This window comes from Anoplophora glabripennis, unplaced genomic scaffold, assembly GCF_000390285.2.
Source record: "Anoplophora glabripennis isolate ALB-LARVAE unplaced genomic scaffold, Agla_2.0 scaffold381, whole genome shotgun sequence".
Lineage (NCBI taxonomy): Eukaryota > Metazoa > Arthropoda > Insecta > Coleoptera > Cerambycidae > Anoplophora > Anoplophora glabripennis.
The window spans coordinates 114,112-139,963 of NW_019416476.1; the positions used below are offsets into that span (position 1 = coordinate 114,112).

Consider the following 25,852-nt stretch of genomic DNA (forward strand, 5'->3'; position numbering starts at 1 on the left):
TATTATTTTGCGAGGAAAAGATAAATAACTAAAATCTGTAATTTTATAGGATAAAGAAAAGAAAGAGGACGATGATGATGATGAAAGCAACTCTGGCGATTCGGATGCCAATGAGCAAATGGGTGAGACAGAAAAAGGTGCTGAACAATTAGATCAGGAAATTTGGGGATCGGATAACGAAGAGGACAAAAACGAAGATGAAGGTAATGTATATTTTTTGTTAATTGATATAACTATTTATATTCATTTTACAATATTCCTAATGAATTAACGTCTTCTATAGCATCTGAGAAAAAGGAGGAGAAAGGTGAAAAAGGAGAAGAGCTAGGAGAGGATCAATTAGGTGCCAAAGAAGACAACCCCTCTAAAACCGATTCAGATGAAAATAATGATAAAAATAATAAAGAAGAAAGGGAAAGTACCAAAAAAGATATAAATGAAATGGAAGAACCAGAATATGATGACGATCAAATTGATCCCCATCATGGGAAACAGCCAGAATTACCAGAACCAGAGCCAATGGATCTACCAGACGATTTGCAATTGGACGAAGGACAAGACAATGATAATGAGAACAATAATCCGGAAGAAAATCCATTTGATATTGATACTATGAAAGAGGAAAATCTATCAAAAGAAGAAAATGTTAATGAGGACAAGGGAGATGAGGAGAATGAAGAAAAACATGATGAAGAAGACGAGTTCAGTAGTGATGATGAAGAAATTACAAAGAAAGAAGATTTAAATCAAGATGATGCTAATTCAGAAAAAGGTAAAGATAACGAAACCAAAGAAACTCATAAAAATGATGAAGACTCTGAATCTGATCAAGAAGCAGAAGATAAAGATAATTCAGCTTTAGATCAATCTCAAAGTAATCAGGAAAACATTGAGGCTATGGAAGCTACCGGTGCTGACAATGTAAGACACAATTGTTTAGAAAATTCATTAACAAATTCACTTATAGGTTTGTTGTATTTTTAGGTAGAAGCATCTCAGTCAGATAATCAAAAGTCAAATCAACCTATAGATGAACTTTGTCAGGAGGATGCACCTGATAACGAAGGCATGGGTCAGTCTCAAATGGAAGAAAGTGCAACCGGCCATTCAGCACAAACTACGCTACCACAAGAAGTGAAAACTGGTAAAAGGGAATTAGAAGAAGAGGAAATGAGAAAACAAAAACCAGGAGAATCAGATTCGCAAAGAAGTTTAGGTAATAGGCTAATTATCACTCACTCATATTTAATATACACTGTGTAAATTATTTTTGCAGGTGATGTTAATGAACCAGTTCGTAAAAAACTGAAATCAGTAGATTCGAGGAAGGAGGAACCAAATATTGATCAGGATCAAGAAAACAATGATGATGAAGCAGCTGAAATGTATCAACATATAAAAGATGCGAGTAAAGAATCAGCAACTCAGGTAATCAACTGGCCGCAACGTCATAATAAGGTCTAATGTTTGTTCTCTCCAGATTTTAGATGTAGCCACTAAAGAACAAGCGGAAGATCAGAAAAAAGAAACTGTAAATAAAGAAGACGAAATAACAGATGAGCCAATGGAGTCCTCTCAAAATCTACCTTCTGAAGAAGAGCAAGAAGATATCGATGTGGCTGAAGTTCCTACCGAAATGTCAGAAAAAACTGAGAAGAGTAAAAGTAATAAAGGTTCTCAAAAACAACATCCTGAGGGTAAGTTGTGTTATAGGTGTACAAATTTTTAACGTAACAAAAGTTGCAACTATTTTTTTTATTAGACTAGAAATTTCTCAAAATTCCAAATCCTGGAATGGCATCATATTATTAAATTTGAAATTAAAAAACTGCTAATACAAAAGATAGTAGCATTCTCAACTTGCAAGATTGATGACTATGTTCTTAAGATGCATTTCATACATTTGGGGAATTTCTTGTATTGCCTTAAGAGATAGACAATAGGTAGTTAAAGTGCCTTGAGAACGATTTTTCAGAAAAAAAAACATGTTAAGTCTCCTAAGAGACACAGAGCATTTTTTGTTATACACGTAAGCCATTTTTGACACTTGAAAAACTAATGTAAACACTATCACAGAACGTTAACATTAAAATCAGATTTTAATATTCGGAATCGCTGGGGACCGCGTACAGAGTGCATTGCACACAGCGAATGATGCTAGAGACTACACTACCCCCAGTGATGTAAGGGTTGAAAATACTACAACTTCAATAATTTTTTTCTCGGCAACTATAAAGATTTTACAAACAATTTTTTTACAATATTGACTCCATTTTTCATAACGAATTTATTCCCAAATTTTTTTGGATAAGTTGTGTCACCCCATATACATTTTTTCAAGTGATGAATACTGAATTTAAACCCCGCTGGATTCTTTAAAAATTGATTTATTTTACAACTGCCATTTCCACTCCAACGTCACATATATTGATTTACGGTACCATAAATATAAACCTGGAATTTTCTTAACCCAACACTTCCTTCCTTTTGGAAGTTATATTTCTCCGGTGGTAATAACTATATGTCCATACAGCTTCCTGTAATCACATTTTTTATTCTGTCATACTCTAGATTCTTCATCAGGAGATGAGTGTTGACTTTAAATTTGTCAGTTTCTCAAATCTTTCCAGATATGAAACATCCATATCTAACTCTAGGTTAAAATTAGTGTTATTTTTGTGTCCCACATGTCCCTTCCACATTTGATTGTAATGTTGATTTCCAATTCAATTCCAATTTCTACCACTGTCTTGCTGATCAACTTGGATATTGTAGGTACCATTCACTCGTCCTCAAAATTTCAATGACGAGCACCATGTAAGCATTGAATTGCTNTTTTCTTAACCCAACACTTCCTTCCTTTTGGAAGTTATATTTCTCCGGTGGTAATAACTATATGTCCATACAGCTTCCTGTAATCACACTTTTTATTCTGTCACACTCTAGATTCTTCATCAGGAGATGAGTGTTGACTTTAAATTTGTCAGTTTCTCAAATCTTTCCAGATATGAAACATCCATATCTAACACTAAGTTAAAATTAGTGTTAGTTTTGTGTCCCACATGTCCCTTCCACATTTGATTGTAGTATTGATTTCCGATTCAATTCCAATTTCTACCACTGTCTTGCTGATCAACTTGGATATTGTAGGTACCATTCACTCGTCCTCAAAATTTCAATGACGAGCACCATGGTAAGCATTGAATTGCTTGCAGAAGTTAAAACAGGTTTGAAAATGTCAAGAAGAATTCGAGTGTGACGTCAAAAAAATACTTTCACAGGAATCTAATTCTTGGTGTGGAGTGCAATTATACATTACCATTGTTTTATTGAGATTGTGTGGGATTGATTTATTGATCATTTGAACTATCCTTTCGGCTAGACAGACCATTTTCTTGAGACGTACAGAGTGACGAACATAGATATACGATGTCGAACTCAAAGCACAATCAAGCAAATTCTGTGAGATGAACTGGGTGCCATTGTCAGAAACAATCATATCAAATGCCTCAAAGTGTTTGAACAACTTTCTAACATACTTATTTGATCCACTCAGCATTAATAAGGCAAGACAAACTGTCCGCTACGACCATAAACTTTTCCCCTTTGTAGTTACACCAGGAGTTCCTTGATTGGACTGGCTATAGTTGAAACGCAATGGTAGGATGTCATTTGTTCGATGTTGTCAAACATTCCTAGCCAGAGAAAATTATGTCTAGCCAAGTTTTTTTATTTGGTGAATTACAAAAATTACTCAAAATTTAACGATCTGTCAGATGGACTGCATTTGCATGTTCCAGGGATCAAAAAATTTTTTAGTATCACCACGCCATCTATACAGAAAGATTTGAACTAACAGTTCTAACTACAATTTCAAGGGACCTAACAGCCCCAGTTTCTGGAACTAAAATAAATTTATTAATTTCGGAAATATTGGCAGCGAGAGTGTTAAATGGCACACACTGTATATAGGGTGTTTCATTTAAAGATTTATAATTTGTTATAATATTCAGTAAAAAAATAAACCTGCTTAGAAAGAGTATAAAAAAATTAGTGAATATGAAACAACAAACAAAACAAAAACACAAAAAAAACAAACAAAAAAACGAAACGAAGAAAAAACGAAACAAAAAAACTAACAAAACGAACAAAAAATGCTCAAGAATAAAAATAACTTCTTATTTTTGTATGAAAAAATTTTCGAAGGCTGTTTTTGTCATTCGGTTTTTCTCAAAAATCAAGTAAGAAACGTCTAACTGCCTTTTGTCTATATCCTAGGTAAATATGAAGAAACTTTCCTCCCTGCTCACTGGCCTATTAACCAGGACATGCTGTGTACAAGGTGTATTTAAATGGGGTACAAGTGCTACCAGATAATAACTAAAGTTGCTTTATTTGCAAGTAGTACTTTATTTAAATACAATATGTATATAAGTAGAAAGATTGTCTAAATTATTGTATTCAATTGTAGGTGACATTTTAGAGGAGACGCAAAATATAGATGTAGAAGGAGATATAGTACGAACAACAACAGTTCCACGAAATACGGAGTCAACTCACCACACACAGTACAGTAACATTTTTGAGACCTCAGCAACTAGACTTTCACCGGAAGAAATAAACAATTTGAGGTCGGAAGTAGAAAAACAGTTTATGGCATGGAACGAACCACCACCCAGTGCAGAAGCTGAAAAGACATGGCAAAAAATTACCTCGGTAACCGCCTCATTGGCACAAGATCTATCGGAGCAATTGAGACTTGTTTTAGAACCCACTCAGGCAAGTCGATTGAAAGGAGATTTCAGGACTGGACGGAGAATTAATATGAGGAAAGTTATACCGTACATCGCGTCACAATTCCGAAAAGACAAAATTTGGTTGCGCAGAACGAAACCATCCAAACGAGAGTATCAGATCGTGCTGGCCATAGATGACTCATCAAGTATGGCCGACAATCATTCGAAAGAGTTAGCGTTTGAGAGCGTGTCGCTTATTTCAAAAGCTCTAACTTTACTGGAGAGTGGACAGTTATCCGTCATAAGCTTTGGAGAAACAGTGGAAGTATTACATAAGTTGACGGATCAGTTTACTGATAAAAGTGGAGTTAAGCTGTTGCAGAAGTTTAGATTCGACCAGGGTAAGACCTATGTGGCCAAACTAGTTGATTTTGCTACAGAAATATTCAACCAGTCGCAAGTTCATTCATCCGCTCTTAATGCCAAATTGTTAGTTATCGTTAGTGACGGCAGAGGAGTGTTTTCGGAAGGGGAAACTTATGTCACGCAAGCCATAAGAAGGGCGAAACTGTGTGGCATATTTATGGTATTCGTAATTATCGATAATCCCGAAAATAAAAGTTCTGTCTTGGATATAAGAATGCCCGTGTTTAGAGATGGGAAATTGTTAGGGATTGAAAATTATATGGATACTTTCCCGTTTTCTTTTTATATCATCTTAAGAGATATCAATTCTTTACCTAATGTATTAAGTGATGCTTTGCGACAGTGGTTCGAAATTGTGTCAAATTTGGATAAGCAGTAGTTTTTGTGACTGTTAGACTTCCACTACAATAATTTATACAGTAGTACATGATTTTGTAAAACTTTATGCTGTATATGCAGAGTGCTTTTTTAATAAACAGATTTTTTCTATACTTTTTTTGCTATAAATTATTCCCATATTCACAATAAAAAAAAACTAATATAGTTGCATAATCTATCAACAGATGACGATAGTCATTTCGCTAAACACCAATTTTGTGGTTTACTACTACTATTTTAATGTGAAGATCACATACAGCTGAAGGATTTAGCATTGGAATTCCTAAAGCACACATTTATTATATTATTTTGCAGTATACAAATATACAGGATGTTAATTAAGTACATCGATAAATTTTGAGAGCCGATTCTTTGAGTGATTTTTAAACTAAAAATGTTATGGGTGCCACAAATCAACAGTTTTCAAAAAATTAAAAAATTCAGCTGAAGACATTTGATAGACAATGATGAAACTTAGACTAATAACACAGACACAATATAGCTTATCGCTACAGACTGCGTGTTAAATGCTGGAAATTGGCAACCCGAAAAGGATGCAGGCTTTTGTTAGCGGGCATCCAGCAATAAAATTTAGCGTGGTAACTCTTCTACTTGTAATAGGCGACATTGGCAGTTCTAGTGGTGGCTTTGTTGCCAAATAAATTTAATGCATTTAATTATGTAACTGAAGAGTTATAAGGAACTTATCTTTTGTTTAGAAATCACATTTGTGATAAATGCTAAATAAAATAAATCAAGTTAGAATTAAAACTATGAATTTACCTAATTCATTATTTATTTTATATCACCTTGGAATGGGAGAACTCAAAAACTTAATTAATATTTTTAGATTTGTGCGTTGACTTCCAATTTGGTACGATATTAACACGTTTAAAAAAATTGCATTATACAGGTTGTGTATCCTTAGATGGCTACTGCTCTCTTATTGTTGACTTCTCTATACAGGCCGTGACAAATTCGCTTCTCACTACAGGGATCTCGGAAACGGTAAGAGGTACGAAGTAGTTTAAATGGGGGCAAAGTTGAGTAATCAGGGGATCAACATTATGCCTCTAGAAAATCAAATGATGAACATGATTACTTTTCGAAGTATTTGAAAAAAAAGGAAATTTTCTCCAGGATCATCATCAACTTCATTTTTTTTAAATACGACCCTGGAAGTTTTATTACATTTTTTGCAAGCCTTCTTGACTCCCAATACTGTACTGCCTCAGCCCTAACCAGATTCAGGCGATTTGTCTCGAAAAATTCATCTTTTATGTATTCATTTAGATTTCTTTGTTTATTGAATTATCGTACACTGTAAATGTCGTTAGACCCTGTGAAATCCATCTAGTTATTTAAACTATTACCACCACGCAATAAAATAAAACATTATTAAAGTTTGATTCCCGTGTCCATAGTTATTTCTACTTCTTCAAGTGCTCAAAATTCAAACAAATTCCGATCTATTTTTTCAGGATATTCATACAAATACATCTGACATGCTCTTTCACAGTTGCGGTTACAGATATAATAAATTCCGATAATATTACACTGATCTTCATTTTCAACATTGCCAAAACGAAAACGTTTTTGAACATTTACTGAATTTTTTTATTGAATAATATAACCAGTTTTGGTTGTTCATATGCAATTTTAAGAATTAATTTGTCATAATAAAATTAAAATTTTAATGTTTTTATTTTGAAGCAACAACTTATTGAGTTATGTATGACCAAGTAATGGTAATAGATAATAATAATAATAAATGTTTTATTGTAACGCATAGTGGTAATAATTTAAATAACTAGATGAATTTCACAAGGTCTAACAACACTTACAGTGTAAAATAATTCAATAAACAAAGAAATCTAAATAAAAAATTTAATGAATTTGGAACGAATAGACTAAAGATGAATTTTTCGAGACAAAACATCTGGATCTAGTTCGGGTTGAGGCAGTACAGTATTGAGGGTCATGAAGGCTTGCAAAAAAATGTAATAAAATTTCTAGGGTTGTATTTTAAAAAAATGAAGTTGATGATGGTCCTGGAGAGACAAAACGTTACAATACATACAAAAATTGATTATGCCATTCGATAGAGGGCAAAAAGTGGCCATGAGAAAGTGTTCTTCTTTTTTCAATATCACCTCAAACAAGGCTGAAATGAAAAAAAAACGGATTCCCAAAATTTCGAGTTTTTTCAAATATTTTGAAAACTAATCATGTTAGCCTTGATATTTTAGAGGCATACTGTTAGTCCCCTGATTACACAACATTGCTCCCATTTAAGTTACTTCGTACCACTTACTGTTTCCGAGATCCCTATAGTGAGAAGTGAATTTGTAACAGCCTGTATAGGTAAAATAATTATTGACACAAGTGTTGCATATCATGGATGCCATTGGTAGTGCTCATATTTGTTATACAAGGTGTTCAAAAAAATTAACACTGTAAAATTGCTGGAACCTCAAGGAGTGGTTGAATACGAAATTTATTAAAAAACAACAACAAATCATCAATCAATGATCCCTTACAGAGATAATATAATGTGTTCGCTACTGCTGTTGCAATTTTTGACTAATTTTTTGGTTTTTCAACATACAGACTTTGGACCTTTTCGGGTGTGGGGATTTTTTTAATTATTTTTTTGATTCAACGCATTGTTTCCGAGTTATAAAACCTTTTTTAATGTATCGCCTTATACACCTCTTGTTTCCAAAATTTATTTTTGATATATCAACTTCGGACCTTTTGCATTCTTCAACGCAGAAGGAACAATCAGAACCAGGGACGTGGTGAGATTTTTTCAATTATTTTTTCGATTCAAAGCACCAATTCCGAATTTTATTCTATGACATACACCGTTGGTCCCAAATTTTTTTTCCGACATACGGAGTTCAGACCTTTTTCACTCGATCACCAATCATGGAAAATTTTTTGATATTTCAAGTCAGTTCTGAGATACAAGCAAAAATCATTTTTTTTTTCTTTCATATATTGTGACGTCCCGCCCTGCCTCAACCTCTGAGTGCTCTACTCAGAACCAATAGGAGATTTATTTATATTTCCAACTATTTCTGAGTTACGAGCAAAAGCTGTTTATACTTTTCAATCTTTTCTCATACGTTGTGACGTCATAGCTCAATGATGAACGCTAAAAAGGCCACACGCTCTACCCCACGCCGCCCCCTCCTGAAGATGCTGGAGAAGTCCCAGAGACTCCCGAGGACAGCAGAAAAAGAGAGAACCCTTCTATTACGACAAAATCACTCTATCTCTATCGCACACTATAACTATGTCTCTGTCGCTCACAGTCAGACAAAAATGACAGAAACGAACCTTCTTTTAAAAATACATGGAATTTATCATTATCAGAAAAATCCATTTTAATTTAAAAAAATTAAAATGGATAATTCTGATGATGAAAAATAAAACATAATTAAACTGTATTATTCAAATAACAACAATGTCCAAAAGTTCTTCAGGGATATCGTCAAATTTATTATGGAGGACGAATCTCGTCAACGAACACTGGAAAAAAACATTATTAGAAACCTTAGGTGGCCAGAAAATAGCCCCGAACTCAGTCCTTTAGACATATTTTTGTGGGCACACTTCAACAAAATATATTATTAAAGACCTCAAAATTTACAAGTATTGAAAGAAAAAATACAGGACGAAATGTTTGATAATTCTGAATTTGTTTTTAACGCAATTCAAAAGCATATTTTCAACTGTATCATCACAATTACTTGCATTTTGAAGATTTGTAAAAATTGGTAAGTATTTTGATATTAATTCATTTTTAGGTATTCTCCTTATCCTGTTGTAAAAGTTAGTTATAAAAATCATTTGTTATTTCAATAAGGATGTGTTTTAATTTTTTTAATGATTTTTTTACTTTAAAAGTATATTTTATGTCAGCAAATTTTGATGTCAAAAGAAATAAAGTAAAAGTCATACATTTGGATTTTTCTATATTTAATTATTAAACCTATAAGTGAATGTCAAAATACAAATAAAAACCCTGTACCTACAATCGGCAACGTACTAATAATCCACCTTGTATATTAAATAAATTTCTCATAAAATATTAAAAAAATTATTTTACAAGCTGTTTAAAATATCATTATGATTTTTGTTTATTTGGAAATATATTTTCTGCAGTATTTCAATACCAAAAAATGAAAATAGTAGCTAAGTAACGAAATTATGATTAAATAACCGTGTAGAATATCCGATCGTCTAAGTTGACTACATAGGTACATATTCGTTCATTCTTTAAAACATTTTTATCAATTTAATTTAATTTAATTTAAGTAAATACAGTAATGCAAAAAACAGGCATTGATAAAAAAGTGTACAAAATAAATCCGTAAGTACACGTGGCAACATTGCCAAACTGTTGTTTATATGTTGCTAGGCTACACATAGGAATGCGGGTCACTACATTTGATTCTTCCTAAAATTCTGCTGGTGGTGTACTCTATCGGCAATTCGGAAATTTAAAACTGCTGGCGTATTCCAGTAACGGTCTGGGGCGATAGCTATTTTGTCTGTGCTAATAATTTACCTAATTGATGGCAAGAATGCACTACTTTTGAATATGTGTGCCAGTGGCGGAGATACCAAAAGTCACCCTCACTGAAAACCCTAGAAATACAATGCCATTTAATATTTTGAAAATTCAATGACTGCTTTAACTCGAAATATTACTTTTTTTTATTTTCTTTGATATTACCAAACCAAAAACTATAAAATACTTTTAATTCTTCATTTCTAAAGAGTCAATTGGATTTTTTTGCTAAAAATACAATGTTAAATAGGAACTACTTTGACAGTTTGAAAATAATAAGTAACAGAAATTTTGCATTTTATTAGAGGTACCGTGTGAGACCCGGTAAAAAACTCTATTAGCTTTTTTCATGAAATGAAACTTGTAGTTCTAGCGTTAGGTTTAACAAAATACTTTTTAGCATTAATTAAAGTTAAAAAAGTAACAAATCGAAAATGGTTTGTTTTTCAAATAAAATGAAAAATATCTTTATTTTTGGAAACNGGCCGTAAACTTCACCTCGTGAATAATACCCATCATTATACGCTCGTTGAATAATATACTATTAATTCCTCATTTCTAAAGAGTTCATTGGATTTTTTTGCTAAAAATACAATGTTAAATAGGAACTACTTTGACAGTTTGAAAATAATAAGTAACAGAAATTTTGCATTTTGTTAGAGGTACCGTGTGAAACCCGGCAAAAAACTCTATTAGCTTTTTTCATGAAACGAAACTTGTAGTTCTAGCGTTAGGTTTAACAAAATACTTGTTAGCATTAATTAAAGTTAAAAAAGTAACAAATCGAAAATGGTTTGTTTTTCAAATAAAATGAAAAATATCTTTATTCTTGGAAACACAATAAGGAGCTAGAAGTAGATATTCAGTGGTGCTGAATTTCTGGGATTTTTACTGGAAGTAACTTCTGGTATCCCTGCCACTGGTACATCTGAATTCAGTGGATTTTTGCTTTTAATTAGATATATTCCAAGTTTAAACTTTATATATAGCTTCAAAATCAGATAATTCCATTTTAGATTAGTTATACAGTTTTCTCAAGAAAATTTACATTTATGAAAAACAGTTTTTCTGGTATTTTGTAAGGAATTTTAAGCTTTGACTATTTTACAAAAAAAAAATGATTATCTTTATTGTGGTCAGTGGCAATGTGTACAAGCGGCTCGTGGAGCTCATTTCATTATCGAAACTCATAAAGTAAACGTTTCACATTCTTACAAAAAATAAAGGAGCATCTTCAAAAATTTCAAATAAAATTTTCAATGTCCAAAACAGAAGTAATAAATAATAAAATTATTAATTAATCCATTTAAAGGTAGCAGGGGTAATATATGAATATCAATATCCTTATTAAAAGCTAAAAATCCAACAAAAAAAAAGGGGGGTATTAACTATATTAAAGTTTTTTATCTTTACTGGGATGATGGGCACGACAATTGCTAGTGATTACAGTTTACATCAATGTTATATTTTTTATGTTTAAAATGGATCCATTTACAACAGAATAAAATTAATATGGTATTACTATTGTGGGGACAGAGTTCCTCCACATTTGAAACATTGTTTGATGAGTACTGGATACTATTTAAATAATTAACAAATGGATAGGCTACATAATGGAAGTGTAATGAACTCCAAGTGTGCCAGGCTGTGTGATTTTTACCTACGAGATTACATGAAAAGTTTAATTTATAAGACCGAAGTGAATATTATCGAAGAATTGTGCAAGTGTCATTAAAATAATTTTGAGAAAATATTGTAGATACACCGAGTGATGACTTATGTGAATGAATCTAACAATTAACAATTTTGAATACCAGACAAATCCGGATTTATCTAAATTAAGAAGTTACTTTTCTATTTTCATCCTGTTTGAGATTTACAAAAAATGTTTGCATTATTGAAATTTCCGTTGTGCTAAATGATAAACTACAACTTAAAAAACGTACAGTAAGTATAATAAATATAAAATACATATATACAGGATGATTTAGAACTTATCCAAAAAAAATTTTTGGATGTACAGGGGTCTCTTACATATATAATTTTGTAAAAAATTCAAAAAAAGGCAGTTCGAAAATTATTTTAAAATACACTTCTGCACGGCACTGGAATCTAGTCCACTGTAAAACCTGACCTTGCACAATGCCACCTACATGACGGTGTGATAAAAATGGACAAAAACTTCGCAAGCAAAGAAATAAATAGAATTTTATAGCACCTATTTTATATCAGCAAACTCAACTGAATTTGCTGCTATTGTTATTAATTAATAAAATTAATTTGTGGATTTAAATAATAAAATAATTTGATATACCTGATGTTACAACATCTGTTCAAAATCGTGTCCACCGACGTGTAAACACATTTAGGTCCGTCTTACTCAATTTCTACGAACTAACACCTTGTCTTGCTTCACCATAACACAAATGCTTCACCATAATACAAATGTTTTCTTGTTTCACCAAAAATTAATGATATCCATCAACTCCGAGTTGCTATATACACACAAGCCATTTTTGACACTAAAAAACTTTTGTAAACACTATCGCAACGACGATTGTAAAATCGGATTTCAGTATTCGGAGTCGCTGAGGCAACGTAGCTCTCCACGTTTATTGAGAATGACTCTAGAGATTACAGTTATCCAGCTATGTAATGGTTGAAAGTACTACAACTTCAATAATTTTTTTCTCGGAAACTATAAGGATTTTACAAAAAATTTTTTTTACGATATTGACTCCATTTCTCATGCCGCATCAATTCCCAAATTTGTTTGGATAAGTTGTGTCACCCTGTATAATTATTAACAGGTTTTTATATTTTATTATTATTTTAAAAAAACGAAGACAGTTGTTTATAATTTTTTTGGCATATTTCTAAGGTGACAGGTAATAGCTGGTGAAAATTGGTCAAATTTTTTATAAATAAATACCGGTTTTTAGATAATGATTTCTAGACCCATGAAAATTAAATAAAAAATTACAAAATAGGGTGCCCATCCTGGAATCTCGGAAAGGGTTGCATATCTGTAATATACAGGGTATATCTAAATAACACCGAAAAAATGTAAGTGGCAATTATCTGATGAAAATTAATAATTGGTAAACAAATTTTTTAAAAAACTCCCCTGAAAAGTTACGCCCCTCCAAATATTTAAAAAAAAATTGTTTTTTTTTCATTTTCCATGTATATCGAGCTAAAGAAACCAAACTTGGTGTACATTATCTGTATTATTTTGTAATTTATAATTTTCATCAGGGAATCGCCCCTTATATTTTTTCGGTGTTATTTAGATACACCCTGTATTTATATTTTTTCATAATCAGCTAATAAACACGATTAGTTTTTTCATTTTTCGCAAAACTTTCATTTTTATTAGTTAAAGCAGTATGAATTTTGAAAAACAGAATGTTAATATTAAATTAAAATTTAAATAAAAAGAAAATTACATTTTATGACAAATTAAAAAAAATTATTTTGCACATATTATACGTGACGTGCAATGCTTAAAAATTAGAAGTTCGTCTATCCAAAATACTGCTGTATTGCCGGTTGCATATGTACTAGGAGACCCAATAATTACCGTTCTCGCAATGGTATAATAAATTTTTAAATCAAGGACAAAAAATTACTACTAATCTATGCTAGATCAAATCAAAGAGAAAGCACATAGTCATCTTCGAATTTACTTAGTAACTGCTAATTATCGCCATACTTATTTATATATTTACTGTCTTTTAATTAAATAAATAAGGTACTAATAAATACTTAAGAGTTCTTCTGAACATTCTCAATTTTCCTTCAAACTATACAATGCAATGGAAATATCTGTTGTCATTTGAATTACATAAGTAGGTATTTATAAACAGAGACAGGGGTAAATACTAAATTTTAAAAAACATCTTTTGAGATTTCGTTATCACGTCATATAATTTCGATGAACATACAGTCATTTTTTGAACATACAGGGTCTTTTATTGGCTTTTAAAAACTTAGAACACTAACTAAAACGGAAACAAAAATTTACACATCTGAAAATGTTGAGTTTCATAAAAAAAATAATACATTGTTTAGACGCACAATTGTTAATAGACGATCTTGAGGCAAAAATATGATAATTGGGCCAAATATGCCTTAGTCAAAAATTGCTTTATTTGCAAATTGCATAAGGTTGTAAGTTTTTTTAATGTATCAGATATCTTGAAAGATGCTTGAGCTAGCGACATAACGAAATAAAGGTAGAAATTCACTTAATTTACATGCAATATTTTATTAACCAATAACGAAAATACTAAGAATCTCAGAATCTAGATACTTCTGGATATTATGGACATTTTCCGAGTGCATTTGATTCTGAATTATATTAAAAAAAGGTATCTCACCAAAAACAAATATGTATTCGAATGTTTTATTGTAAATACAGTTTTAAATATAATGAAATAATTAAAAGTCCGAAAAATTCAACAGCGCACTTTGCTTCTTGCCTTCAAGAAATTTATAATATCTGAGCAAATGTTTTTCTATTTAGGTAATAATAATTATACTGTAGTTAAAATTGTATTTACAATAAAAAAAATCTATAAATCGTTTTTGTGAAATTACCAGTTTTCTTTTTCGTTTGAAGTACGGTTTCTAATTCAATGAAGTTATGGAAATTCCCACATGGACCGAAATTTTCAGATTCTTAATATAGATGACTACCGGGTATCTCCGCCACTGGTTAATATAATTGTATACCTATATACTGAACAAGAAACTGTACAATATATTTCAACAAAGTTACATTCATTTTAATTATGTAATTTTACTGTGTAAGGTCATTGCAAGTTTGCTAGAATATTTCATATCAGTGCTTTATTGGAAACACATCGCAAGTTTCAGGAACATTAACGACTTGCATCCAGTTTATAAAACAAATGTTTTAAAAACAGTACCTAATAATTGTTTTTATAATAAAAAAAAAAGGAACTAGAAACTGAGGGCACCTCTAGCAGTGTAAATATTATCATTTTGCGTAAATATTTCTATTATTATTTTCGATTATATTAAAGATTCAATTTGAGTAGCGCAAATGTATGACCCCGCTAGTCTATTAAGCACCCACGTAACAAATTTCTGAAAATTAGAAGTAGAGCAAGATTCCTGTAAAAGATATCTATCTAGGTATATCGATAGGAATTTACTCAACAAATGTAAATGAACAATTTGTCTTATTCGCCGATTCAACCAAAACGGGAAATATACCTAATTAGGCCAAATACAAAATATTGGATTCGTATACAACACGTAAAGTGCTCCTATCTAACCCAATAATGTCAGAAATGACAATTATTGTCCATAATATACATACGCCGTGTCAATGACTTTTCCATCGTGCACGATAAAATAGTTTATTCCACATTTTATTGATTCCTGGGACAGATCTTTGCATGTCTGCGAGTTACATTTCACCGAAATAATCAATAGTTTTATTATTATTCCAGGTAAGGCGGGTAGTTTTTCAGTGAGAACCGACGCAACATATGGGAAGCTTTGCTGTCCACTTATAAACCAATTGCGCATCGGTAAGGGAATTACACGTATTACTTATTCAAAATCGCTTTAAATCGAAAATGTTTACTGTCTGCAGGTCTGTTTTAAAATGACTTCAAGTGTGGCAATCGACTATGCAAGTCAAGAGTGACGGTGCTACCATGAAATCCAACCCAGTAAAAGCGCCCCTACCGTTTTACGAACCTCCCCAAAGGAAAACCAGTGCTGAAATCATTAATGAAGCAAGAATTGCCATACGCGGTATGTTACCCATAATGTTTCAGTTTTAGCGCGTTTTGCCGATTTCTAAAAATATTTGAGTAGGTATCGATTACTTTTTGTTTTGCAAAGAGCACGTTCTAGAATTTAATGGAACGAAACTGTTAAAACTGTAATATTGGAAATGACATCTTAATCTTTTTACAGTCAGGTAATATTTGACTCTGTTGGAGATGAGTCAATTTCAAAATATTTACATATTTCAATAAGATATCAAATATTAGTGTTGACATAGAAATGTAGGTACGTAGTCCTAATTTTTATTTACAATTGAACCTACGTTTTTATATTTTTTTTTCTCTAACGATTTAAATGCTGAAAATTACTTCATTTAGAATTTACAGATATAAAATCATAGTACAAGAACCCAACACCTTTATAACTTGCATTCTGCGCAGATTATTTTGAAATCTAGCTATATTTATCTTTTCCTTTCATTTTTAACTGCGTTGTATTTGCTAATTTTTTCTTCTTATTCTTATCCATATATTTCCTTAACAGGTAGTTCAAATTTAATGGCATCAGCAATTTTCAATTGAGAATAAAATCTAAAAGAATACTCTTGAAAGCAAATACCATTTAATTACTGATAAACTTGAAGAGCACTCTCAAATCAGACGATCGACTATTGTAAACAGTTAATCTCACAAACCTAAATTTCAGAGCGAAATGTTTCAATACTTGCACTGAGATTTGAACACCTGATGGTAGGTGGTTTAAAGTGAAAAAATATTTAATACAGCTAGAAATTTATTAAAAAGCAGAACAGACCAGAATTCCCGCAAAAACTCGGCTCTCCAACTAACAACTGCAGTAGAATACTGAAATCCACTTTTGTCTGGAATGATGTCACAAAATATAAAAAATATTTTCGGAACCGTAACTTTTTAAGTAAACAAAATTATGCTAATGTAACTTGATCTAAATTGATTTATTTTCATTGAGTATGGCTCATAAGTTTCCGAACACCCTGTACAACACCAACAGAAATTGTAATTTTCCACCAACAGTAATAATTTCATTGAAGTCAATTGTGTAAGAATAAGTCAGAAAAAACTATACATGTACAGTTCATACATTAGAATAAAACATAAGGTAGTACCTATATGTATAGGGTGGTCCATAATTTCACGTTGATTAGCATGGAACATTATGAAAATGGTCTTTTGGTCAGTTATTGAGCGTATTTACGAAAGTACGGCCCTGCAAAGTTAAAATTTGAAATTTCTTTAATATAGAAAAGGTTGAAACTTAGAAGTGTAGTACAAGTCGATTCGGGATATAATTTAATTTACTGACATTTCACAAAAAATCAATGACGTAAATATCGGGCGTCGTCAATGTTATAAATATGAAATTATAAATCAAGTTTTTTTGCATAACATCACAATTTTCCGAAATAAGTGTTTTATTTACAAATAAATAATAAATTTTGATGGTGAGGTATAATTTTCGAAATAATTGCGATTTTCGAAGTTTCTCAGATTAAAAGACATGAATAATTTACTTCCGATAATTTAGCCAATAAGTATGTTGTGTTTTGATGATGTATCATCATATCAATAGGTCAACAAAATCGCTGACGTTCATTCATTGATTTTTCAAAAAATTCTGCATCCTATAAATCATCCTAAGATATTTTTATTTAAGTTACACCCTGGATATAGTAACGCGTTTCTTTCCGCTCATATATGTTTTTATATAATAAAGGGAATGAATGTACCTATCTGGAATATGGAATCCAATCCTTTTTTTACAATTGAAAAAATGTTTTCTAATGTAGCCATAAGTACCTATCGCACTTTTCTATACAAAGATAAGGTTTACTAACATTGCGAAAACTAAATTAACTGTGGACGTTAGTGCTCTCGTGAATAATGAGTAAAATGCGTGATGAAGTATAAACCCTGGAATCATATATAAACATGCAACACGCGTTTTTCATGTGAAACAATTGTTTACGTGAATCAAGGGTTACAAGTTACAACCCATTATTGAACTTTACCAACTCATAAAGGTTCAATGAGTTCTATGTAATTATAGTAGAACTGAATAAAGGCGTTAATAAAATCTACGTATTTTTAGTTTCACACAATTTGCCGGCAATTTTTTAGAATGGAATATTTCTTTACAACTAATTAAAGTACTATTTTCCATAGAGTCTCAAATGGCAGAAAATAATTTTGCCGCTCCATCGATAAAACCCTTGCAAACGCAAAGACCATTTACACCAAGGGACAAAGAAAGATTGCTGTTTGGAAAGAAAAAGTCCGATCGACCTCCAAGCTCTTTCAGGTAATTGATATACAGTAAGAAATAACACAAGATATAGTTACTAAAAGATACCTATAATTTTTATATAAAAAAAAATATGAACTTGTGCGATAATCACTCAATTGAAGATATTGAAACTTGCAGCCCATTATTAAGCTGCTATGTTTAAATTTAAAAAATTGCTGAAAATTTTGGAATTTGTTAGTGAAATAATCATTTCTTTTTCCCAAAAAATATTTGAATTAAAAAGTTAATAATTGTATTCATTTGTTAATAATTATATAAAACTTGTATACAGGGTGGTTCTAAATTTCCTGCATCCATTTTAAGGATTTTTAAAACTAAACTAAACTAAACTAATAATTATATAAAACTTGTATACAGGGTGGTTCTAAATTTCCTGCATCCATTTTAAGGATTTTTTCATAAAACCTTTTTCCAAAATTGGAAAATAAGGGAGAAATACCATTTCACAGGAAGTTTGGTAGATATTATATTTTTATGATACCTTATAAAAGTTATTCAAGGTAACTTCTATTTTTTAAACTTAAACTTAAAGCATCTGTACATTATTAATTTACGTAGTATTATTTAAATCGCACACCTTAAGTAAGGGACACCCACCCTGTCACATCAACATTTTTAATACATATCATTTTCTTTAATTTCTTAAAAACAGTGATCTCTAAACTATAGAAAAAAATATTGTTTGTTTATTGCATTTATAGCATAACGCATAAGCATAATTGAATGTCTATTGCATTCACCTTAAAATACAGTTTCCATGAAACTAGAACTTTAATTCTAGGTTTTAAAAAAAATAAAATTTGTACCTACATCGTGTTTTTTAATTTCCAGTCTTAAAAATTATCTGCTGCACTTATTTCCTTCACCAAAAGCAAATATTACAATACAATATTTTTAAGCAATAACACAAAGTACCTGTTTTATGAAAATTGTTCAAAACATGTGATATCTCACAGCATTAAAGTTTTACAAATGCACACTTCATATGAAAACTCAACTCAATTTATCAAAATTAAACAAAAGAACATTTTTTCTCATTAATACTGAGATATTAATATTTTTCAATAATATTTTTAGAATAGGAAAAAATAAAAAACTGAGAGATATGATATTCACCCCACAATATTACGCCTTACGAATATGTTGGATCTGAATAATATTGTGTAAATTAATGTCGAAATGTTTAAAATATGAATAAGATATCTTAAAAGGTTATTAAAATATCAGATAAAATATATGTAATCTACCATAACCCTTCAAGGGAAATATACCCCTTTATTTTCATTGTTATATAAAATGTTTTATGTACAAAAAATATTGAGACAATTTAGGATTAACACTAACTCAAAAAATATAGTAAATTTAAATAATTCTTTCCTATATTCTTCTATTTTTGCATATGTTGGAAATGCAAAATAGGTAGAAATCATTATTTTGCAGCTTAAGATATCTTCAAAATGAAACAGAATTACCAAGTACCCCTCCAGACAATATGGTTCTTATGCCGAATATGGTAACAAAACCGCTTATACCAACTACTCAAACTGTTAATAAGTTAACTACTCATCAACGATCGAATTCCCTATCAGAAATAAATGATAAAATTTTTAATATAACGCTAAAAGATTCTCACAAAGTCAAACTGCCCTCACTGGATAATTGCAGACCGTTACAGAAGAGAAAAATTTTCAAAAATACCTCATCCTTAGATAACCGTAAGTATCTTGCTTTAACATACGAGCAATATAAGCAAATATATAGGGTGTACAATTTTAATCCCCAAAATCTAAAGTTAACCCTTAAATGACCTCTAACTTTAACCCCAGGACTTAAGATAAGAGTCACAATTAGACCATAAATCATGACCATAGTAGTTTGCACTTAATTCGACACAAAAATTAATCAATCTTTGCCATAAAATGTAGTCATTTCAATCAGAAAGGTGATTTGACATTTAGAGCGCCCCTAGGGATCAATCTGACCCAGGATCAAGTATACATCTTAAAACATAAAATTTCCTGTTCTTTTCATTTCTGGTTTCTATTTGAGATTCTGAAGTGACCTCCAAATGACCTAAGTTTGACCTCTGTGTCAAAACCAAGGTCACTATCGTACAGCCCCCTTAAAACCATACAACTTTTGTTCTAGAAGTTTTTCAATAGGAAATTATCCTGCAAAGTTATTCGGGATGATCGATTAAAATGGGACACCCTATATATCCAAGGATAAATAATTAAATTGATAAATACATCTTTAAATTAAAATATAAACAACCTTAATGAATTATGATTTATTATTTTTCAAAATGTATTTTCAGTTCCAGAAGAAGGAGAATGTCCAGCTGAGTTAAGACCAATCGAATCGAGAAATGCATTCAGCTCTCCACAAGAGCGTACAGATTTCAATCAGTCAGACTCAGTTTTTGGAAGGCCTTCTTTGAAACAGCAAAATTTATCTCAATGTTTGCTCTTGGGACCACAAAATTTACAAAAAATATTTGATAACAAAGAAATAATTGAACATTCAGAAACTCTTTTCCTCAATACAGGTTACTTTACCAATCAGTTGCACAAAACACAATTATCAAATAAAACACAAAAATCCATTTTAGCAGATAGTAAAAAGGACAGATCTGTGGATGACGTTTTGCAAGACTTAAATTTTGAAAGTGAGAATGGTAATGAGGAAAAAATAAACAGTTTATTACTTGAATTATACGATTGCATGGAAAAAGAAAATTTGGTGAACTCCAAAGTATCGTCAAAAATAAAAATACAAATCCTGAAATGCTTATATAAATTTGTAGAATCACGAAGTGAACAAATTTTACTAAATATTGCTAAAGTTATATTATCAGTAAGTTAACATGCTTTAAATTTGCAATTTGTCGCAAATTCTGTTTTTATTACGATACTATTTTCAGCTGAAAGTAACTGGTAATAACTTGACTGGAGTCTGCAAACTGATATTCAAAGTTGCAAAAAATGATCAAAATGACAATTTGTTCTTCCAAAAAAATCTTCTAGGTAAACATCTGCACAGAAGGTAATTAACATATATATTATTCTTTATTAATTTTAGAACTATTTCTCGATGCTCTTGGAAGGTCTAGCCCATTAGATGATGCCGAAGCATGTATTTATGGTTACGGGGCAGTCAAATTCCTGACAATGAATCCTAAATTGTTAGAAAAAATACTAGGATTAGGTATATTGCAGTTAATGGTGCTTCACATAAAAATAATTAATACAGCGGTAAATAAACATTTACTCACAATTTTTACAATATTTATACTACAAGCATTTTAGAAATTAGAAAAGAATGTTATGCCGGACCAAACAAATCATGCATTATTTCAACTGACTGGCGCCTTAAGGAATTTAGTTTCGGAAGAACATATATATGATACATTTATTTCATGTGGAACAATTGCACAGTTATGTCAAGCACTGGAAATATTTTCCTCTGATTTAGACATTGTTACCAATATATCCAGGACACTGAGGTAAAATATAAAATACTTGTATAATGGTTTTTCAGGTTTTTCATTAAATTTTAGTAATATTGTGATGTTCTATATTAATTGCGATACAACATTAACAAAATTACATGAGGATCTAGTTAAAATATTAAATTTTATTAGATTTATTCGCTGAACAAATAACTTGACCAATTTTTATGACAATGCTATTATAGAATTCTTTTAGAATTGCTGTATTAATAGAATTCTATTTTCAGTATAATTTCTACAAACGATTGCTGCTGCGACAATATCATAGAATATAAAAATATATACAAAATACTTATTAATCTATTTGACAAATATCCTGGAAATGAAGAAATAATTGTACGTTTAACATACACATTAGGAAATATTGTCGCAAAAATAGATAATACCCGAATAAAGGTATTTATTAACAAAACAAAATATATTATTAAGTTAAATACATGTGCATTTTAGTTTTTTAATGAAGAAGGGTCAATCAAATGTCTCATAGACTTATGGAAAATTTATCTGGAGAGAACTCTTCATAATTGTTCGCTAAAAGTAGAACATACTGAAGAACAAGTAAACAGTGACTCTGAAGATGTAATGATAAAGGTATTCACAATAAAAAGATTACAAAAGAAATGTTTTATAAATCATTCAATAACTTTTGCAGATAATAAGGGTAATTGCAAATATGGTGATAAATCCTGAAATTGGAAAAGAATTAAATGAAAAATATGGCAGCAAATTGATCGATGAAGTGCTTAAAGTTCTTATAAGTAACCCCTTCAAAAAGAATGAAGAATTGGTTTTATCAATTTTGAGTACATTAAATAATTTATCTTACTATTACACAAATGACTTGGATGTGGACATTTTTCATATTAAGCAAATTGATATTGTAGAAGGTAAGATTACAGAGAAAATTTATAAATGTTGACGACTTTATTAATGCATTACAGGAATAACTGAGTTCACCAAATCGAAAAACAAGGAATGTGTTATTGAAACAATGAGAATTTTGGGAAATTTATCCAGGTCGAAAATTACTAGAAATTACATATCAGAATCAGAAATTTATAATACCTTGATATGTCTCTTAGATAAAGGTTTGTAAAAATAATTTAAATACCTTAATATAAAAATATATTTTTCTTAGTGGACCCAACTTTGCTAAAAACAACAATTGGAGTTTTCATAAATTTGATGTCTGACAACCGAACAAGAACTTTATTTAAGAAAAAAGGAGGTGTGGCAAAATTAATAAAAATCCTTAAGGATTTCTGCGAAAACGATTGGTTACTAGGTAACCTTGTATGCCAAGTACTTTGGAATTATTGCATAGACACTATAGATCTATATGAACTGCTATCAGATGCAGAAATACAGCAACTATTAATATTACTAGCAGACTATTTAGGTTGGTATCTAAGAATCTAAGGCCCGGTACTTTGAGTGTCAGTACTGTAGGTTAAAGCTTGATTAACTCATCAGGTGATTAGACTGTACATACTGATTTATTTTAAAAATTATAATCACAGTCTAATCACCCGATTAGTTAATCAAGCCTTAACCGAGACTCAAAGTAGCAAGCCTAAATGTCCAGAATTTTTAAATTTTAATCTTTTGTTACCATTTTTTTCTATGGAAATAGGTAATTAGATAGTAAATTATTCTTGCACCTACAAAACACGACCGGATGTGTATTTTTTTTAAATGTTACCGGAAAGGCAAAAATCATTCATACTGCCTAAACATATTTGATGTGAATTACTTCTATTAACAGTTTTATTACATTTTTCCAGAAAAATAATTCTAACACGTTTGGTCACCAAGAAGCTATTAAATTTAAAATACATTCAAAATAAGCACACAGAGGATTTTGTTTAAATCTTTAACATAGTGGTTTAGCCGTAAAGTAGTTTCCATTTATTTCTAATAAGATGAATAGATATAAACTTACAGGGTTCTTTTTAATAGATGCACATGACTGTGCTGGTCCCTCTAAGGTACTTGTGACAAAATATTACATATCAAATAATAGTATTTACTAAATAATCAGTAATATTTGTTAGTATGTAAAATTACAACTTTAATGTAAATGTTAATGTACACACATTGACTAATAAATAATTAATACATCTATAGACGTACTCATCTATTTTCGTTAGTATTTTATTTATCTAAATTTGCAATATTTTAATGTTCTGTGCTGTGTTTAATATCAAGGAATAACTCGATCGTTTTTGTATTTTCTTTAGATGAAGAAAAATTATTTGGAGTTGAGGAACATACTGAAGACAACGATATATTTGTTACACAGGAATATTTAATATGGGAAGAATTTGCAAATGTAGCTACAAATTTATTAGAAAAAATTGAATATTTTTTGGACACATTCGACCAAATTAATATTGAAGTTGATAACATAGAAACCAAGAAAACTAAAGATAACAGCACTAATATTAGCATTGCAGCATGGTAAAATGTAGGAATTTAATTTAATATACCTATAATTTGTTATATTTCTTATATTTTATAAATGTTACATATTTATCTGTAAAGAACTTTTGTTTTCTATTATTTATTATATATTTATCAAATAAAGTATCCTATACATTTGCATATTAACCTAAATCATTGTATTACTTGTATTTTATTACCTACTTATTTAAAATCTGGTGGCATTAGAGAAATAATTTTCTGAATTCTATCTAATATTATTGTATTGTTGCAAATACAGTTATCAGATCCATAGGGAGGTACTATTACCAAATGATCGTCTATTTTTAGATAGTCTCCAGACTCAACTACATTAATAAACATATGCTCCAACCATTTTTTTAACACGTTTTTCTTTATATCCTTATCCTCGAACGATTTGGGTTCTACACTTTTCAAATAACTTTCATCTGCTTTATCAGACAAAATTTTAACAGACTTTATGGCGTGATAAAGTACAAAAACCGTTTCATATTCGTCAAATGATTTTCTGTTTGTATGTAAAACTGTAGTTTTATATATAGGATCTATCACATATACAGTTCCAATGTGAGTAACATTTTCAATAGTTATTAACTCCACTTCTTTACCAACTAGATGCATCATATAAATAGGATCGCTGTTAAATATTGTATCTTCTACTTCATCCATGGTTATTTAGATTTTTAAATATATTTTTCAAACTTAATTCTAGGTTATGTCAATTAATTACTGTCAAACAGTGTTGCCAGATGCCAGATGAAGCAATTTAAATTTCTTCACCAAGCACCAAGCATCCAAAAATTCTTCACAACAAATACCTCATTAAATGTAAAGCAAAACAAAATATCTACTACAACTATCTTTGATAAAATTAAGGCCTATAAATAAATAAGCAGAAATGAGTCCCAATTTATTAGGATTGTCGAATTGAGTATTTTTATTTTTTTAGCCTACACAGATTTAAAAAAACGAGGGAAATTTAAAATTTATGTATTAATGAAACGGATTTTCGATTTACTCATTTATTTTTCTTCTCTACATATTAACTGTTAAGAAAACAATAATATATAAATCACTAACACATTAATATTAGCTGGGACGGAAAGACATTAGCTTTGTTCGTAAACCTTCCACTGCTGCACTAGTGTAGTAGTACGTTGTTCGTTTATTGCAGTGTAGCCAAGTGCAGGTATAATCCAGGTGTTCGAAAAGTCCAGTGTAGTGTAATAGTGCAGACACTACTACACTGGCTAACAAGGTGGTGTAAAAGTGTAGTGTAGTATATTTGTTGTGCGAAAATGAAACTTTTATCACATCTTGGTAGATATTTTAGATAGATCATTAAAAATTTGGCAATATTTGATTTTACTCTAAAATGGCTGATAAATTCGTCTTCCTCACAGTTTCGAACAAGTTCTATAAAATTTGTAATGCACTTTCTTTTATTTTTTTGGAAACAGGTCTTCAATAAAACATGAATTTTTCTTTTTTTACGAAGGTAATCTTCATCATCTGATTCCGATTCGCTTCCAGAGTCACTAAATAATTCACTCATCACAAATATTTTCTCCATGATTTACAATTAGGTTATGCCAGTTTAAGTTTACCCAAATTGAATTAACGAACAGCCAAATGTTTTCTCTA

General features: G+C 30.5%; 3 protein-coding genes across 3 annotated transcripts in view; 2 read left to right on the plus strand and 1 right to left on the minus strand.

Moving 5' to 3' along the window:
* Positions 1 to 5,642, plus strand: part of LOC108909934 (midasin) — a 75,635-nt gene extending 69,993 nt beyond the window's left edge. Inside the window, exons 20-25 of the mRNA XM_023454654.1 lie at positions 50 to 203; positions 284 to 921; positions 985 to 1,216; positions 1,277 to 1,428; positions 1,481 to 1,697; positions 4,472 to 5,642. Of these exons, the coding sequence (XP_023310422.1) occupies positions 50 to 203; positions 284 to 921; positions 985 to 1,216; positions 1,277 to 1,428; positions 1,481 to 1,697; positions 4,472 to 5,541 (2,463 nt within the window). The 3' untranslated portion in view covers positions 5,542 to 5,642. The remainder of the gene's footprint in view (positions 1 to 49; positions 204 to 283; positions 922 to 984; positions 1,217 to 1,276; positions 1,429 to 1,480; positions 1,698 to 4,471) is intronic.
* Positions 5,643 to 15,636: 9,994 nt separating this feature from the next.
* On the plus strand, positions 15,637 to 24,209 carry LOC108909938 (armadillo repeat-containing protein 2). The gene is made up of 14 exons (XM_018714413.1): positions 15,637 to 15,686; positions 15,752 to 15,915; positions 18,093 to 18,228; positions 19,675 to 19,949; positions 20,552 to 21,090; positions 21,158 to 21,260; positions 21,316 to 21,488; positions 21,543 to 21,739; positions 21,973 to 22,141; positions 22,196 to 22,336; positions 22,398 to 22,632; positions 22,687 to 22,833; positions 22,884 to 23,144; positions 23,986 to 24,209. Exons 2-14 carry the CDS (start codon positions 15,789 to 15,791, stop codon positions 24,207 to 24,209), a joined length of 2,727 nt encoding a protein of 908 aa, XP_018569929.1. The 5' UTR covers positions 15,637 to 15,686; positions 15,752 to 15,788.
* A 67-nt stretch (positions 24,210 to 24,276) lies between these two features.
* On the minus strand, positions 24,277 to 24,930 carry LOC108909937. Its single transcript, XM_018714412.1, has one exon. It carries the CDS (start codon positions 24,875 to 24,877, stop codon positions 24,392 to 24,394), a length of 486 nt encoding a protein of 161 aa, XP_018569928.1. The 5' UTR covers positions 24,878 to 24,930; the 3' UTR covers positions 24,277 to 24,391.
* Positions 24,931 to 25,852: the final 922 nt, after the last annotated feature.